General features: G+C 52.7%; 1 protein-coding gene across 1 annotated transcript in view; it reads right to left on the bottom strand.

The window, feature by feature from the left end:
• ITIH5 (inter-alpha-trypsin inhibitor heavy chain 5) overlaps positions 1 to 17,537 on the bottom strand; it is a 32,311-nt gene that overhangs the window by 5,841 nt on the left and 8,933 nt on the right. The window contains exons 4-11 of the mRNA XM_076073634.1: positions 17,232 to 17,401; positions 11,637 to 11,726; positions 10,830 to 11,083; positions 10,107 to 10,276; positions 4,104 to 4,220; positions 2,846 to 3,017; positions 1,727 to 2,029; positions 507 to 757 (exon numbers count right to left, since the gene is read on the bottom strand). Of these exons, the coding sequence (XP_075929749.1) occupies positions 507 to 757; positions 1,727 to 2,029; positions 2,846 to 3,017; positions 4,104 to 4,220; positions 10,107 to 10,276; positions 10,830 to 11,083; positions 11,637 to 11,726; positions 17,232 to 17,401 (1,527 nt within the window). The remainder of the gene's footprint in view (positions 1 to 506; positions 758 to 1,726; positions 2,030 to 2,845; positions 3,018 to 4,103; positions 4,221 to 10,106; positions 10,277 to 10,829; positions 11,084 to 11,636; positions 11,727 to 17,231; positions 17,402 to 17,537) is intronic.

The following is a 17,537-nucleotide window of genomic DNA, read 5'->3' as shown; positions in this document are numbered from 1 at the left end:
TCGTCGAGGTAACAGAGCCGCTTGCCTCAACAGGCCTTGCCAGCTGAGATAATGAAGCCTGAGTCTGTGGATCTCTATGGAACTCTGTGGATATCTATGGAACTCTGTGGATCTCTATGGAACTCTGCGGATCTCTATGGAACTCTGTAGATCTCTATGGAACTCTGTGGATCTCTATGGAACTCTGTGGATCTCTATGGAACTGTGTGTATCCCTACAGTCACTCTACGTAACTCCCATGTCCTGCAACGGCTGCAGCTGCCGACGGCTCGGGCCTGTGGCTGTCCATCCAACGGAGCCGTTTGGGGCTCAACGTGCCTCACCATCCACCGCGCAAAGAACCCGTGGCATCGGCCCGGCCACGGTAAGCTGTCCGCGGTTGCACCGCACGGCTTCGCCAAAGGAAAAATCGGAGAGGGGGCCAGCCGCCCGCGCGCTCCCGGCTCGTCACGCCCGCCCCACCGAGACCGCCGCTCGCCGCTCTCCACCCCCCCCACCCCCAGCACCTGCAGCGCGACGTCGCCCTCCACGCTCAGCCGGTTCCCCGCGGCCCGCGCCGACACCTGCACCCTGAGCGCGTCGCCGGAGAGCGGCGCGGCGCCGCCGCTCTCGTTCCCCACCAGCCGGCCGGCCACCACCAGCTCGGAGCCGTTGAAGTAGTTGGGGAAGACGCTCTGGGTGAGGTCCCGCACGCCGCCGTCGGGGTACGCCACCCGCACGTCCGCCAGCACCGGCGTGCCGATCTCGTCGTAGAAGCCTGGCGCAGGTGGCGGAGGTGGCGGTGAGGGGAGTCGCGTTCGGTGATACGCCTAAGCTCGGCGCCGCATCTCCTCGCCGAGTGCGTTAAGGCTGCTGCTAGGCTGGAGTAGCAGTCGCCGCAACCGTAGGAGGAGGTGTTAATGGATGTGGTGTGCCGGGCGCAGAGATGTTTTCTGGGTGACAGTGCCGGATTATCATAGTAGCAAAAGTAGCTACATATGCTACGGGCCCCGCACTTTCAAGGGCCCCTCGCTAAATGCTTTCAAGCTATAAATTCCGGTTCAGTGATTCTGAACGTGCTCTATTACTATAGTACTATACTGCCTTCAACTTTTATGAACGACTGGGTGTTAAAGGTTGGCGATTTAACGTATTATCTGGCTGTATAGCAAATTAAAAAATACAGTTATTTTACTATGCTACAGGCCCGGCACTGGCTTAATCTGGCACTACTGGGTGGTCGACCTGGACAGACCCTGATCTGAGGCCGTCGTGTCCGCGAGTACGAATCCACTCCCGCTCGCTCCCGTACTCACACCGACTCACACGTGAAGTGTCGAAGGCTCTCTGCTGGCAGGAGGTCACGGGACAGACTCAGGTGCCATGGGTTGACTGACTGGCAGATGCACCACCTGTGCCCCCTACCGTGCCAACTCGCTGCGTTTTATCCGCCCGGCGCTCCGCTCGTTGTTGCGAGCGTCGCTCCCCCGCTGTTGTCGGAGGGCGACTGCCTCCGACTGCCCGGTAGCGCCCGTTCACGAACCTCCTCCACGGCGGCCAATCTTGACAGCGCTGGTACCGCGGTCGTCGCCCAAATCGACACACCTCCACATCCTCCTGTAGCTGCGTCAGTCCATCTCTTCTCCAGCCCGTGTCGTGCCCGTTTAGCCCCCCCCCACCCCCCTCCTGTGCGGGCCACGCTCACCCACGCACTCCTTGACCCCCCACCAAACTCCGCGACGCTCACCCTTGAGCTGCGCGCTGGCGTCCGCGCCGTCGTAGACGCGCCGCGCCACCCCGCAGCTGCCGGCCGCCAGCGCGTCGAGCAGCGCGAAGTCGGCGTCGGCGCCGAAGCCCAGGCTGAAGATGCAGAAGCGTCCCCCGTCGGCGGCGGCGCGCGCCTGCGTCACGATGGCCACGCGGTCCGTGTCGCCGGCCGTCGGCTGCCCGTCCGTCAGGAAGACCAGCAGCGACACGCGGCCGTCCGCCGGCGCCGCGGGGCGTCCCAGGAGCCTGGCGCCGGTCAGCAGCGCGGCGTTGATGTTTGTGCCTGTGAGGGACGGCGGAGAGACAGAGAGAGACACGCGGAGAGGTCGCGATGAGCGGCGGTGCACGGCAGCAGTGGATAGATCCTGGCCGACGGCGATGGTGACTGCGATGACGGTGGCGGGCGTGCGGGGACAGCAAGCGGACAGCAAGTAAAACTCTGTTTAAGGTAGCGCCATTCACACGAGGCCTCGCAGCGCTTTACCACACATCCCAGTAAAAACCCTTAACATTAACATGTTGAGGAAAACCACCCTTAACACAGACGGATTTGCAAGGGAAAATAAATGCGTCCCTAATGGACCGGGGCAAGGCGTTCCGCAAGTGAGGCGCCTGACGACTGAACGCTCTGTCACCCGTTGGACGCAGATTTGTCCTCAGTACGCTCATGCGCACCGTGGGGCTCTCCTCTAATCTGTGGCGATGGCTTAGAGGAGGCATCTAAACTATCAAAATACAAAACAAATGTTTTGACTTGACCAGGTAAGGCCCACTGAGCTACATACAGCTCTTTTTCAGAAGTGACCTGGCCACAAATGATACCTCAACGAAGTGGCTTATCATCAAGTGGACATTTACAGCAGTAACCAAATACTCTAAACGCGTGTTGTTTCTAAATGTGGAGGGGAAAAAACCAGCGGACCCGGACAAAAATCAACGCAAACACGGGCAGAACTTGCAAACTCCAAATATACATACAGCAGGCATCAGGGTCGGGATCGAGCCCACGACCGCCTGCATACCAGGCAAGGTAGTTAACATCTCCTAGCCACCGTGGCGCCCTCCATCCAGCTGCGGAGCGGTGGCGGGTCGGACGTACCGCCCGTGGGCGAGGCGAGGTAGATGTACTTGCGAGCGTCGCGCACGGCGTCGCGCGTCACTTCCACCATGCGGCCGGGCCTCCACACCCGCACCTTCTCCGAGAAGGTGACCACGTTAAAACGATCGCCCGTGCGCAGCTCCTTCAGGATCGTCTGCATGGCCTCCTTGGTCTAAGGGGCGGAGAGAATGGATCGGTGCGGTCACCGTCAGTGCGGTGGTGGTTGCTACGCCGCACCACGTGGTGCCTGCAGTGGACCTCCGCTGTGGGGGCAGCAGCAAGGGTTGGTGGATCACGCACAGATGTTGTGAAACTCCCGTCTCGTGGGTGGGCGCCGAGGAGGTGCAATAACTCTGGCGCGCCGGGAGAAGACGGTACAACAGGTGGATTAATCGCCATCTGTTTCCGTCCGTGTGGGGGATAGAGCGTTGCCCCCTCGCCCAACGTGTGGGTTGTTTTCGGGTGCTCCGGTTTTCTCCCGACTCGTGTGCACACTCATCGTTTGTTGGTGAAAACTTCTTTAAAAAAACCTAATATAGAGTCCCACGACTCGGTGTGGGTGTCCTGGATGAATAAATAATTAATTATGTCATCATGACGTTAGAACCGGATGAAACCAATGCTGAAACATTTACTCGCAAATTACTCAATTGTGATTATTCACATAGCTGAGGCTTGCCAGTGTAAACTAAGGTAGTGATCAAATAAAGTTGAATGGGGAGGGGAAGACTCGTGGTTGTTATAGTATTGGGGTACTCCCCCCCAATACTATAACATGGGTGGTGCTTCCACCGCCCATGCCTGATGATGCAAACCTCTCCGCCGAGTCGACCTAGGAGAGGCCCAGGACCGGTTCAGACAATCGTCACTGACGGTGTTGGTGGTGGCCGTGACCGGGAATCAAACTCGGGTGTCTGCCGTGTTCGTAGCGCGGCACACGAGGGTGGCCAGCACCACGTCCTGGCCGCCTTTGTCTCCCCAGTGGCAATGCGTACACACCACACCTGGCTGGGCCATCCATAGGGGGGTGTGCAGAGGCCCGGGGAAAACCCCACTGTGTGCGCCCCCCCCCCCCACGCGTTCAAACTAAACTGGACGTATTACATCTGACACCGTGACGTGGACGCACCCCCCAAAGCGCGGGGCCCTGGGCGGCTCTGACACCAGGTACTCTGAGGCTAATTCGACCATGGGTTCACACAAACACACGAGTACACACCGACCCCCACCCATTCCCCCTCCACCCCCGCCACGCTACCTGCCCGATCTTGGTGCCGATCATGGAGCCGCTGGTGTCGATGACAAACACTACGTCCTTGGGCACGGCCGGCAGGTCCGTGGGCGCAAAGTAGTGCACAAAGTAACCGTCACGCACCTGTGGGCAGGGCGGAGACAGGGGACATGCGTTCTAACAGTCGCGCACATCTATGGCACACGTGTAGCAATGCGTAATCCTTAATGCCTGTTTTAATGATCACCTGTGTATATCTATGCCACAGACATGATGGCCAAGGATCAACCAAAGGCCGTGTCCCATATTGTCCATGAGTAAACAAGCGTCAAGGACCGAAGATGGCAACAACATCACGCAATACTCTCATCCACGCGAATAAATTGTTAAAATAAAATATCGACTTGGAACGCTGCGCTACCGCACGGCATTCGCTCACGGACCCACGGACTTACAGAGAGCAACTCCATCAGGTTCAGTTTATTTATTTTCAGTTTATTTATTTTGGTATAGCCCTGTGAGTCATTCGGCTCTTGAATCGGGTGCAACCACAACAAACAAAAAAACTAAAACACGAACAAGAAAACATCTTAAAGTGACTGTGATTGTGCAAACAGAAAATCCATGAAAAAAAACCAGCTAAATATTCCTGAATAAAGCACCGTACACCAACGCTGTGTACAAAAAATCCCAGTGGGATGTAAATCAAACAACAACAACCACAAGAAAACTTAGATTAAGGCCATAAGTCTAACTCCGTACTATACCAAAAAAACCTGTCCAAACCAAAAAACTTTTCGAAATCACCAAAAAAATAAAGCCATAATTGCAACATAACAGTGATCACAGGGACTGTGACCGAATTTTTACAATAAACTACGTAAATAACATGTAACACCAAATCCTAGAGCCATAGCTGGCTGCATGAGTTACTCCACAACAACAGAAGCATCAGTCGGAGTATAACATTTTTCAATGCACCTTTAAGATCAGCACGCTAAATCAAAATACAGATAATACTTTGCAGCATCATCCGGAGCGAAACATTTCATTTTATTTTACGCCAATGAATAGCAGTGGCAGCTAGGGGTGTACAACTCCTCTAGAGCAGTTTTGAGAGAAGATCTCATTGGTAGCGATTCAAGTTGCAGTTTATTGGCAATAGCATACCAGACCCTGGGGGCATCAATTGGAAAGGCCCTTCCTACAGTTTTTGTACGGCAATAGGGAATGTGAAGCTGGTAAATGAGCGAAGACCTGAGGTCAAATTTGTTCTTTGAAACAGAGAGGAGATCCAGCAGGTAATCTGTGGATTTTTTGTAAGTACATCGTGAATAAATAACATCTGGTGCACAAGCCGTCGAACATTAAGAGATGTTAAGTTTGACCCAATGTAGAGATCACAGTGGTGAGTCCTATATGGGCAGTTCAATGTAAATCTTAAGGCCGCGTGATAGATGGAATCAAGCTTCTTCAGTACAGTACTTGAGGCCGATTTATACATGATGTCACAGTAGTCAAGTAGAGGCAGTATAGTAGCTTTTATCAATTCCAAACGGAACATTGGGGGGAAGCAGTGCTTGTGTCGATACAGAAAACCAATTTCTATTTTTGTCTTTTTACCAATATAATCAATGTGATCTTCAAAATTCAGTTTTGAATCCAGGATGACCCCAAGATACGTATAGATCTTGAATTGCTCTATTTGATAATTATTTAAGGAATGTAATTGGGAAAAAATAACTTCCTGTTTTAGTCCTGGTGAGAAGCATAGCATCTTGGTTTTGGAGGTATTCAGGACTAGTTTAAGAGCAACTAGCTGATGTTCTAGTTTGTTGAAATCACCCTGTAGCTTAGCAATCACGTCATCTGGAGAGCGGCCAGCAGTAATCAGCATCGTGTCATCTGCAAAAAGATTTACCCTGGAATGATCCAGGTAAGTGCCCAAGTCATTGACATAAAGAGAGAACAAAAGGGGGCCAAGGATGGAAGCCTGTGGAACCCCTTTTGTTATCTTAACACTGTTTGACCTCCAACCATCTGTGAATACAGTTTGGGTGCGAGAAAAGAGGTAATTTTGTAACCATTTTACTGCGTTTTCGGAAAAAGCGAGGCAACTTAGTTTACTAAGCAGGGTGTTGTGGTCTACTGTATCAAAAGGTTTGGACAGGTCTAGAAAAAGACAGGCACAGTACTGCTTATTATCAAGGCTACTGTAAATGTGATTCAGAGAGTCTAATGCAGCAGATGTGGTGCTGTATTTTTTTCGGAACCCAGATTGTTTTAGATGTAGTAGATTGTTGGTGGACAGGAAACTGCTAATTTGGTTGGTCAATAATTTTTCAAAAATTTTCATCAACGGGGACAAAATTGAGATAGGTCGGTAGTTATTTGGATCATCTTTAGGGCCCCCTTTGTGAAGTGGACGGACATAGGAATGTTTCCATTCTAGAGGAACTGATGCTTCTTTGATGGACAGGTTGAAAATATGGGTTATAGGTTTGTATATTAGGTGACCAACAGTTAGTAGAGCAAAGACGGGAATACTATCTGCTCTGATAGAGGAGGACCCTTTGAGGTAGGACAGTTGTTTCAAAACATTACTTTCGTGGATTGGCTGGAAACTAAATTCGTTTAATGTTTGGACAGGGGTGTAGGAATTTGCATGAGCAGGGGTGACTCCCAATACATTATCAAAAAGGTTACCAGCTTCAGAAAAATGAAGGTTAGAATTGTCAACAATTTTTTGGGATCTGAAAAATATTCCCCATTTCGGTTAAGCTCAACGGGCAGATTGTCTGTTTTGGATGCCTTTTCGATACATTTGATTGTCTTCCAGAAAATCCTGGCATTTCCATGTGATTCCAGGAGAGTGGAGGAAAAGTAGGCATTTTTTGCATGCCGTATTTTTTTGACGCATCTATTCCTTAAAATCCTGTATTCTAGCCAGTCATTGACCAAATTACTTTTCTGAGCACATGCCCAAGCCTTGTCCGTAGTTTTCATGAGCTTTGTAATCAAAGGATTAAACCATGGTGGGCGGTTGCCTGTAGTTTTAAATCTAACCAACGGAACATGTTTGTTAAGAATTTGGAGAAACGTGTACCTGAAGGTCTCCCAAGCCGTAGTCAGGTTGGGGATATCACAGACCTTGTCAATATCCGAGTGAAGCACATCATTAGTAAATGCCTGAGTGCTGAAGTGTCTCATAGAGTGCTTTTCAACCAATCTAGGAGGGGCTTTGGGTCTGGCTGATGATCTCACCCCAAAAATGAAGGAGTGATCACTAAGATTATTACCCAGAACACCAGTGTGAAATTGTGAGGGGCATTTGTCAATAGGACATCAAGCAGAGATGACTGTCCCGGATTTTTTAGGTTGAGTCTTGTGGGGACATTTATGAATTGAAACAGATTAAATTAATTTGCAAAATTTGTGGCCACGGCCGGCGGGTTTAGCCAATTCCAATTTAGATCGCCCACTAAAACTATTTCACCTTTAGGGAGGCCCCCAAAAAGCTCTCTCAGTGCAGATGCAGCTTCAACATCCTTCCCACTAGGCGGTCGATAGCAGCACACTACCAATATCTGTTGATTATTTGGGAGAGTTCTTTTGAGAGGCAGACCTTCAAAGAAACATTTCTTAAACAAGGAGTGAGCTAGTGAACATGCAATAGTATTACGAACATAGATGGCAATTCCACCTCCTTTAGATCCTCGGTCAAGCCGAAAAAGGTTGTAGTTGTCAATCGCAATCTGCAAGTCATTGACTCCATCAGACGATCAACTCCATCAGATGATCAACTCCATCAGACGATCAACTCCATCAGACGATCAACTCCATCAGACGATCAACTCCATCAGACGATCAACTCCATCCCCCACCCAACTCCAGCACTTCTCCGCAGGCTCACGAACACTGTGGTTGCTGTGTCTATCATCGGTGGCCAATTGGTGTCTCCCGAGCTGCAATGCGGCTCTTTAACCCACCACGTGTGGCTCTATCGAAGGAGCAGAACGTTGAACGCGCTATCACAGTAGCAGAGAATAATGAATGTCTTCCGTACTGTGCCAAAAACTGTCAATATATACGCATATATATACACACGTGGCTCTTTGCAGAACTCATGGGCACGGCACTTTTTGGCTCTTGGTCTTTCGCAAGTAGGACACCCCTAACATAAAAAATAAAGATCCCCCGTATAGCCTGCACAGACTCTTGGGGCAAGTGCTGGTAGCGAGCACCTTTGAAGGCCGCCGTGCCACACGAGGGGGTGGGTGGCCAGCACTACGCTCGTCCGGTTCCTTTGTCTCCCCAGTGGCGACGTTTCCACATCGCACCGGGTACTCATTTGAGGCTGAGTCGACCTAGGGAAGGCCCGGGACCGGTTGAGATGATCGTCACTGGAGTTGGTGGTGGTGGCCTTGACTGGAAATCGACCTCGGGTCGCTGTTGGGTTCACGGCACAGCGCGCTAACCACAGTGCCACCACTCCCAACATGATTATACACACATACATTTATATTTTTGTTGTCGAAACAGACATAATCCAGAAAATTCTCTCCTCGGCAAGAAAAGTAATCCTCAAGACAGCAGCAGTCGCTGAAGCAGCAGTTTTAATAAAGCGTAGAGATGCCCTTCTCTGTCCGTCACTCGGCAGGGCCCACGTCTCTCAAGCGCTGCGAGTGAGACAGAGCCAGCGCGATCCTCGCCTCCGGCGCGGATTACGGCTGCCGGGCTGAAGGAGGAGGCTGCTGAGAGCGACAACGGCCGTGGAAATTAACAGAAATGGGGGGGGGGGGGGCGGGAAAAGACCCCTAAATGTTTGACAGCACAAAAAAAAACCGTAGACTTAGCGGCGGGGGGAGGGGGGGCTGTACGCGCCATTCACTGTGCGTGCTGCGCCCAACCCGCTCGGGACTCTGAGCCGTGTTCTTCGCGAGGAATTTTAACCTGCGAGGAAAATTGGGAGTAAATTACTCGCCCAGAGTATAAGAGGTCACGCGCGTGTGTAGTGTATACACACCGACAGTGCGCGTGTGCAGCGTATACACACCGAGAGTGCGCGTGTGTAGTGTATACACACCGAGAATGCGCGTGTGCAGCGTATACACACCGACAGTGCGTGTGTGTAGTGTATACACACCGAGAGTGCGCGTGTGTAGTGTATACACACCGAGAGTGCGTGTGTGTAGTGTATACACACCGAGAGTGCGTGTGTGTAGTGTATACACACCGAGAGTGCGTGTGTGTAGTGTATACACACCGAGAGTGCGCGTGTGTAGTGTATACACACCGAGAGTGCGCGTGTGTAGTGTATACACACCGAGAGTGCGCGTGCGTGGGGAGCGGTGGCGCAGCGGTTAGCGCTGCGCTCGCTACGAACCAGAGTTGGATTTCCGCTCGCGGCCAACACCGGTGACGATTATCTGCACCGGTTCTGGACCTCCCGTAGGTAGGCTCAGCCTCAAATTAGTACAGGGTGCGATGTGTGAACGTTGCCACTGGGGAGACAAAGGTGGTTGAGCGTGGTGCTGGCCACCCACCCCCTCGTGTGCCGTGCCGGCCTTCGTAGGTGGTCGCTAGCATCACTTGCCCCAACAATCTGTTCAGGCTACACGGGGGATCTTTTCTATATCGTGGGGAGCGGTGGTGCAGTGGTTTAGCATTCTTCTACGACCTGAGTTTGGATTCTCAGCCACAATTTACAAACAAAACAAATTCTTCGTAAGTATTCAACCAGCAGCACGGAATAACTTATTAGCAGCACGGGATCTCTAAAAGAAAGCATGTAGGCAATGCTTTGATCGATGAGTCCGGTTTTCCTAAGAGCGAGCCCCCAATGGCAACACAACTTCACAGCGGAGTTTTGGTTCATATCGGATCATCTTGACGGGGGACGTCAACGTTCCCTGCTCCCCGTTACGGGACGGACGGATGGGACGTCGCTAACGGATTAACTTTTCTCAACCTCCGTTGGAAGTCGCCGTGCGTGTGTGCGCGAGCGAGCGAGCGAGCGGGCGCCGTCACCTGGATGTCGCCCACGCCGAGGTGTCGCGAAACGTCGTACCACACGACGAACTCGCCCAGCCGCTCGGCTGCCGAGAGCCCTCTCCGCTGCTGGACCGTGGGCTCGTAGCGGACGCGCGCCCGGGTCGCCGAGCGCTCCACTGCCGTGCCCTCGGGGGCCTGCCCCGTCTCTGCCGCGCCGCGTCACACAGGTCGAGGTCGAGGAGGTCGAGGAGGTCGAGGTCACAAATGTGGCGCCGCGATTACAAAGCGCGACGCTCACCGAGGCGAGAGCTGTCACTCGGTGAATGTCAGCATCGACGGCGACGGTGCCGTCTCAGTGTCATTCGTTTGGAGGGTCTCTGCATTTGTCCAGGGCCTGTGACCGAATCCCCACGGACTGGGCCCACTCAAGACAGATTGCAGAAGCCAAGCAGGAGTGAGCCTGGGCAGCCAGATTATGAGGGGCCTAAGGCGAATAGTATGGACTACTGGACATCTGTGAAAAAGAGATTCATAGCTCATTGGATACATCCACTATACATACATTATCTGATTTTGGATTACATGTTGCAGTTTTTTTTTACGTAGTCATCAGGGCAAATCCGCCAACCATAAATCACTCCTTTCTTCAAACAAACAAACAAAACACGCATTTCCTAGCTTCAAACGTCGGAGGCAAAGTCACGAACGCCATCATCGTAATTCAAAAACAAAAAAGGGATGCCCGGCTGTGACACTCGCCTTGCCGACGCGCCACCGTTGTCGGTCCCGCGGCCGGTCTCAGCGGCAGCACCGTGAGCTCCGAGATCCCCGCGCTCTCCGCCAGCTCCACGTGGAGGCGCAGGGAGCGTGCCGCAACGCCCGGCCGCATGCTCAGCGCCACCTCGTAGCGGCCCAGCCGCCGCTGCAGTAGCGCCTCGTGGGTGATCGCCAGCACCGCACGGGCCCCGGCCGGCACGGGCACCGAGGCGCGCAGCACGTGCCAGCCACGCGGACTTGCGGGGGTCAAGCGGGGTCACGCGCGGGTGGAGGGGCGGGGGGTCGCGCCGGAGAGTGGGCACGGCGGAGGGGGGCAGAGGGGTTAGGGTTGGTTAAAATTGGGGTTATGATTGGGTCACGGTTGGTATTATTGTTAGGGTTGGGATTAAGGCTCGGGTTGGATTCATCTTGGGATTACGGTAGCTATTTGTAGAGTTAGGATTGGTGTTGACTATGGCTGGGGTTAGAGGTTGGTTGGAGTTGCAGTTTGGGTTTTGATTTTGAATAGGGTAAATGTGCAAGACTCGGGTTGGAGTTGGTTAGGGTTTGGAATTCGGGTTTCATTTAGTGTTATGGCTGGGATTAGGGGTTGGGCTGTAGTTAAGGTTGTGGTCGCGAACCAGTCCTGGGCCTCCCCTAGGTCAACTCAGCCTCAAATGAGGAACCTCGTGTGCCGTGCCGACCTTTATAGCTGCTCGTAAACAGCACTTGCCCCAAAAGTATGTTAAGACTATACGGGGGATCTTTGTCTTGTGTGTGTGGACTGCTATAGCTGGAATGTGTGCTCACCCCGTATCATTGTAGCTGTGTTTGTGTACAGCGGCCTTCTGCTGTGCCCTCTCCCGTACCCTGCTGACATAGGTCTTGTTACCTACAACTCTGCACGCACACACACACACAGATTCCCATTAAGAATGAGACTGTTGGGACAAATGTTGTTAGTGTTGAAGCTGCTCACAAGGCAACACCACGCCCAGCTGCCTTTGTCTCCCCAGTGCTGACGTTTACATCCCACACCGGGTGCTCATTATTTAAAGGCTGAGTCGACCTAGGGGAGGCCCAGGTCTGGCTCGGATAATCGTCACGAGTGTTCAGATCAGATCAGAAGATCAGAATCTTTATTTAGTCTGGAGAAACCCGATGAGTTATGAAGCTCTTTTTCACAAATGTCCAGTGTTGGTGGCCATGTGCAGGAATCGAACTTGGGTTGCCAGGTTCGTAGCGCAGGGCACTAACCACGACACTACCGCTGCCCACACACTCGCAAGGACACGCAAACATACACAGAGACACACACCGGTAGTCACAGCTATACCACGATTACAAAGCCTCGTTGTGCGTGACGACAGCAGCTCTGACGGCTCGTCTCTCCACGTGTCAACATCGCTGGCGGGCAGCAGGAGCAGCAGAAGGCCGCGTCGGAAGACGACGGAGAGAGACTTACGTCACAGGACTGCACCGTGGAGGATTTTATCCGCAGGTGCGAGGGAGAGAGAGAAAAAAAAGAGACCGATGACAAACACAAACGCGAGACGATGACAAACGCGCGCAAGATCAACGCGTCCGGCAGCCCGAGTCGAAGAAGTGTCGGGCGTCAGATTCTCTCCTCCCCTCCGTCTCCTTTCGTTGTTGCCGCCGCCGCCGCTTTATCCGCCGCGCGCTGCCCGTGTTTGTTTCGCCGTCTCCAGGTTCCCGGCGCACGTCTCAGGTGTAACGGCGACAGTAACCACCACCTCCTCCGCACGACTCCCACCAAATCTCTCTCGATCCCCGTGACGAGTGATGGCTGACAGACACCGAACCCTCCGCCGCAAATGTTCACCTGGCCGACTGTGCCCCTGTGCGCACGTGCGTCAGGTCGCTTGCTCTTGCAAACGGGCCTCATCCTGGTCCACTGAGTTCTCATCTGGTTAAACATAATCGACTTGAAACTGAACACCACTGCATGTATCTGCTCCAGATTTCTGGAACCTGCCTCTTTGACGCTGGCTGTATGATGCTGCTGCCTGTAACGACCAGTGAAGCGTCCGTACCCAATAGAGTCACACTGCGTGCGTGTGCGCGTGTGGATCGTTCTCCAGCAACACCGGCAGTGCTGCTGCAGCTGTAAGAAATTGGCCACGTTTGGTCTCCACAGTGGCAACTTTATAGACTGGCCGTGTCGGGTCGGACCACAACAATCTATTGCGAATCCCAAGTGAGCTCTACGCCCGCAATTTAAGACGACGGTTTTGGCACGCGGTAAGATTCGGCGACATTCCCCGCCAAGGAGAGCCGCCGTGGGGGTCGTTGTGACGTCACGGTGGGTCAAAGGTCAAGCAGCACTCGGCACGAGCTCAATCAGCCACGAGGGGTCACGGGGAAGCTGCGCGGTATCCTTGGAAGCCTCAAGAGAGCCGGATCAAGGTAGATTTACCCCGCGGACCACCAGGGCAGAAAAGACCTCTGCCCCCCCCCCCACCGGCCTCCCCCACCGCCCTAACTCCCCCCCTCCGCCCACGCGAACGCACCGCCCCCCACGAATCCCAAATCTGGCCCTGACTCTTAACCCAACGCACGGAGAGGTCAGTGTTTCTACCCTCACAGCAACGCAGAGCCCCAATAATTATTTTCGACAATTTTTTTTACAAGCGGCGGTGGCGCCTAGCTCATTGCCCCCCCCCAACCCCCCAACCCCCTCCAACCCCCCCTCCCCAACCCCCCCCCCAATGCCAAGTGCGATGTCAGAAGAGATATCGACGAGAGACAGAGATTGAGACGAAGGTTGAGACAAGAGCCCCGTCTTGAGACGAGAGACATCTGGACGAAGGTGACGCAGTCGTGTGACCAGGGGATAGATCCACACGCGACAGGACGAGTGAGATGAGCCGGAGACAAGAGACGGGGTCGGTGAGAGAAAAGAACGCAGATCAGATAGGGATTGTATTTTTCACGTTAATCAACTTGTTATGTTCATTAGGATCTACATTCAAGGCGCTAATTCGTTTTTGTTCTAAATGAATGATTTGAGCTACCTGGGGAGCACTGTGCCCTTTACTTAGATTCTTAATCCGAGGACCATCTCCCGGACATTTTTTATGTTTCCCACGGCAAAAAAAAGATAGATTTGAGAATAAAATAACAATCCTCCTGAACAAGAAAGAAAAGTCTCTGGGGTTGTTTTTCTTCTTCTGTATTTTCGACAGCGCCATCCATCCACGTAACGCATCCGGGCCAAACTGCTCGTTACACGGCTTTTAGCACTCCTTGTTTTGAGACGCTTTGCTTCAAAATGCCCATCACGTGGGGAGAAGGGCTCTCTGAACGGCGAACAGCGTTTAAGAATTTTTACCATTTTTTTTCCCTCTCTGAAAACAAAATTGGCCCCCAACAGAATTTGAAACGATAAATCCTGTCGCTTTTAAAAACCCGTCCGTCTTGGGCTTTCCAAAATAATGGGGTGGGGGGGCATGGTGGAAGGAAGGAATAAATAAATAACGGATAGATAGGACGACAGAGAGGAGGGAGGTGGAGATGCGAACCCCCCCCCCCCGTGCGCGCTGTTTTGACATTCCGCGTGCCAGTCGTGGGCCCTCTTGTGGTGCGGTCGCCAGGGCAACCACAGCGCACCTGCGGGGAGGCGTGACCCCAACACAGGGGTTCACCACGACTCCAACAACAACACCACCATCCATCCATTTGGCCACCTCCAGAAGCTTTCCACGCCGCAGTTAATCTCTCAACCGTCTCTCACTCTCTCACACTCACTCTCTTACACTCACAGTCTCACTCTCTCACACTCACTCTCTCTCTCACTCACTCTCTCTCTCACTCTCTCACACTCACTGTCTCACACTCACTGTCTCACACTCTCTCCCTCACACTCACTGTCTCACACTCACTCTTACACTCTCACACTCACTCTCTCTCTCTCACACTCACTCTCTCTCACACTCACTGTCTCACACTCTCTCACACTCACTCTCTCTCACACTCTCTCACACTCACTCTCTCTCTCACACTCACTGTCTCAGACTCACTCTCTCTTACACTCTCTCTCACACTCACTCTCTCTCTCACACTCACTCTCTCTCACACACACTCTTTCTCACACTCACTGTCTCACACTCACTCTCTCTCTCACTCACTCTCTCTCTCTCTCACTCTCTCACACTCACTCTCTCTCTTCTCTCACACTCACTGTCTCACACTCACTGTGCTCACCACTCACTCTCGTCACACTCACTCTCCTCTCACACTCACTGCCTCACACTCATTCTCTCTCTCACACACTCACTCTCTCTCACACTCTCTCTCTCTCACACTCTCTCACACTCACTGTCTTCACACTCACTATCTCATCTATACACTCTCTCTCTCACACTCTCTCTCACTCTCACTCTCTCTCTCACACTCACTCTCTCACACTCACTCTCTCTTACACTCTCTCTCTCACACTCTCTCTCACACTCACTCTCTCTCTCACACTCACTCTCTCTCACACTCACTCTCTCACACACTCACTGTCTCACACTCTCTCTCTCTCTCTCACACTCACTGTCTCACACTCACTCTCTCTCTCTCACACTCACTGTCTCACACTCACTCTCTCTCTCTCACACTCACTCTCTCTCACACTCAATGTCTCACACTCTCTCTCTCACACTCACTGTCTCACACTCACTCTTACACTCTCACACTCACTCTCTCTCTCTCACACTCACTCTCTCTCACACTCACTGTCTCACACTCATTCTCTCTCTCACACACTCACTCTCTCTCTCACACTCTCTCTCTCTCTCACACACTCTCTCACACTCACTGTCTCACACTCACTCTCTCTTACACTCACTCTCTCACACTCACTGTCTCACACTCACTGTCTCACACTCTCTCTCTCTCTCACACTCTCTCTCACACTCACTCTCTCTCTCACACTCACTCTCTCTCACACTCACTCTCTCACACACTCACTGTCTCACACTCACTCTCTCTTACACTCTCTCTCTCTCACACTCTCTCTCACACTCACTCTCTCTCTCTCTCACACTCACTCTCTCTCTCACACTCTCTCACACTCACTCTCTCTCTCACACCCTCTCTCTCACACTCACTCTCTCTCTCACACTCTCTCTCTCTCACACTCTCTCTCTCACACTCACTCTCTCTCACACTCTCTCTCTCACTCACTCTCTCACACTCTCTCTCTCACTCTCACACTCACTCTCTCACACTCACCCTCTCTCACACTCACTCTCTCTCTCACACTCACTCTCTCTCACACTCTCTCCCTCTCACACTCTCTCTCTCACACTCACTCTCTCACACTCACTCTCTCACTCTCACACTCACTCTCTCACACTCACTCTCTCTCTCACACTCACTCTCTCTCTCACACTCACTCTCTCTCACACTCTCTCTCTCTCACACTCTCTCACACTCACTCTCTCACATTCTCTCTCTCACTCTCACACTCACTCTCTCACACTCACCCTCTCTCACACTCACTCTCTCTCTCACACTCACTCTCTCTCACACTCTCTCTCTCTCACACTCTCTCTCTCTCACACTCACTCTCTCACACTCTCTCTCTCACTCTCACACTCACTCTCTCACACTCACCCTCTCTCACACTCACTCTCTCTCTCACACTCACTCTCTCTCACACTCTCTCTCTCTCTCACACTCACTCTCTCACACATTCTCTCTCTCACTCTCTCTCTCACACTCACCCTCTTTCACACTCACTCTCTCCCCTCGTTAAATCTCTCCTTGGACCAAAGCAGAAATTGACGACCAGCGAGGTGCTGAAAACGCGAACGTACGAATTAGCTCCTGCGTCGTTTTTTTTCCCCTTGGGGCTCGCCTCCCACGTTGCGACGGAGAACGGAGCAGCGATCGCCACACGGCTCTCTCCTGAAAGAACAACTTTTGAATAGTTTTTGGTGTTGTCCTGTGCTGATGGCAACACGGATGCCCCCTTTGCAAGATAGCTGGGTAAGTGGCTACACGGGACTCTCCGCTTAACAAATACAACTTCCCATGTACATTAAGCAGTCCCCCTCCTTAGCATCATTTAATTCCTCTTTTAAAGCCTCACCTCTTCTCCACTGCCCGTTCCCTTCCTCTTCCTTTTCCTCGCCCCTCCACTCCGTCCCGTCCCTCCCCTATTGTCCTTCTGTGACCCCCACGTGTCTTCTGTTATGGTCATTCGTTCCTCGGCCCTTTCCACGCTCCTTGCCATCTAAATCACTCTAGTTTTTTGTGAACCTCATTTAAACATCGTTATCGAGCGCCTTGAGCTAAGACGCTCTGCAAATATAAAATAAGATCGATCGATCGATGGATGAGATGAGCTGTGAACGAGATGGGATGACGGCGGCACCCAGCGAGCGTGCCACTCACACGCTGAAGTTGGAGACGAAAGCCGACGCTGGCACGGGCAGCTGGAGCGGCACGAGGCGGCGGGCCGGACCCGCGTTGACCACCTCGAGTCGGGCCCAGGTACGCACGTAGCGAGACTCCACCAGGCACCTCACCGAGTACTCGCTCACCTCCACGCCAGCCTCACCAGCCTGCAAAAGAGATCAAGGGCAAAAGACCCCCCTCCCCCCACCATGTAGCCTTAAGTGCCGTCAGCGAGCACCTCTGAACGGCCGCCACGGCCAGAATGCCGCCCGGCCGCCTTTGTCACCCCAAGACATTGCACCG

The sequence above is a fragment of the Petromyzon marinus genome, chromosome 42 (assembly GCF_048934315.1).
Source record: "Petromyzon marinus isolate PM22_M1 ecotype Great Lakes invasive population chromosome 42, UKy_Petmar_22M1.pri1.0, whole genome shotgun sequence".
NCBI classification, from domain to species: Eukaryota; Metazoa; Chordata; class Hyperoartia; order Petromyzontiformes; family Petromyzontidae; genus Petromyzon; species Petromyzon marinus.
This window is presented reverse-complemented; position numbering and strand designations above follow the sequence as displayed.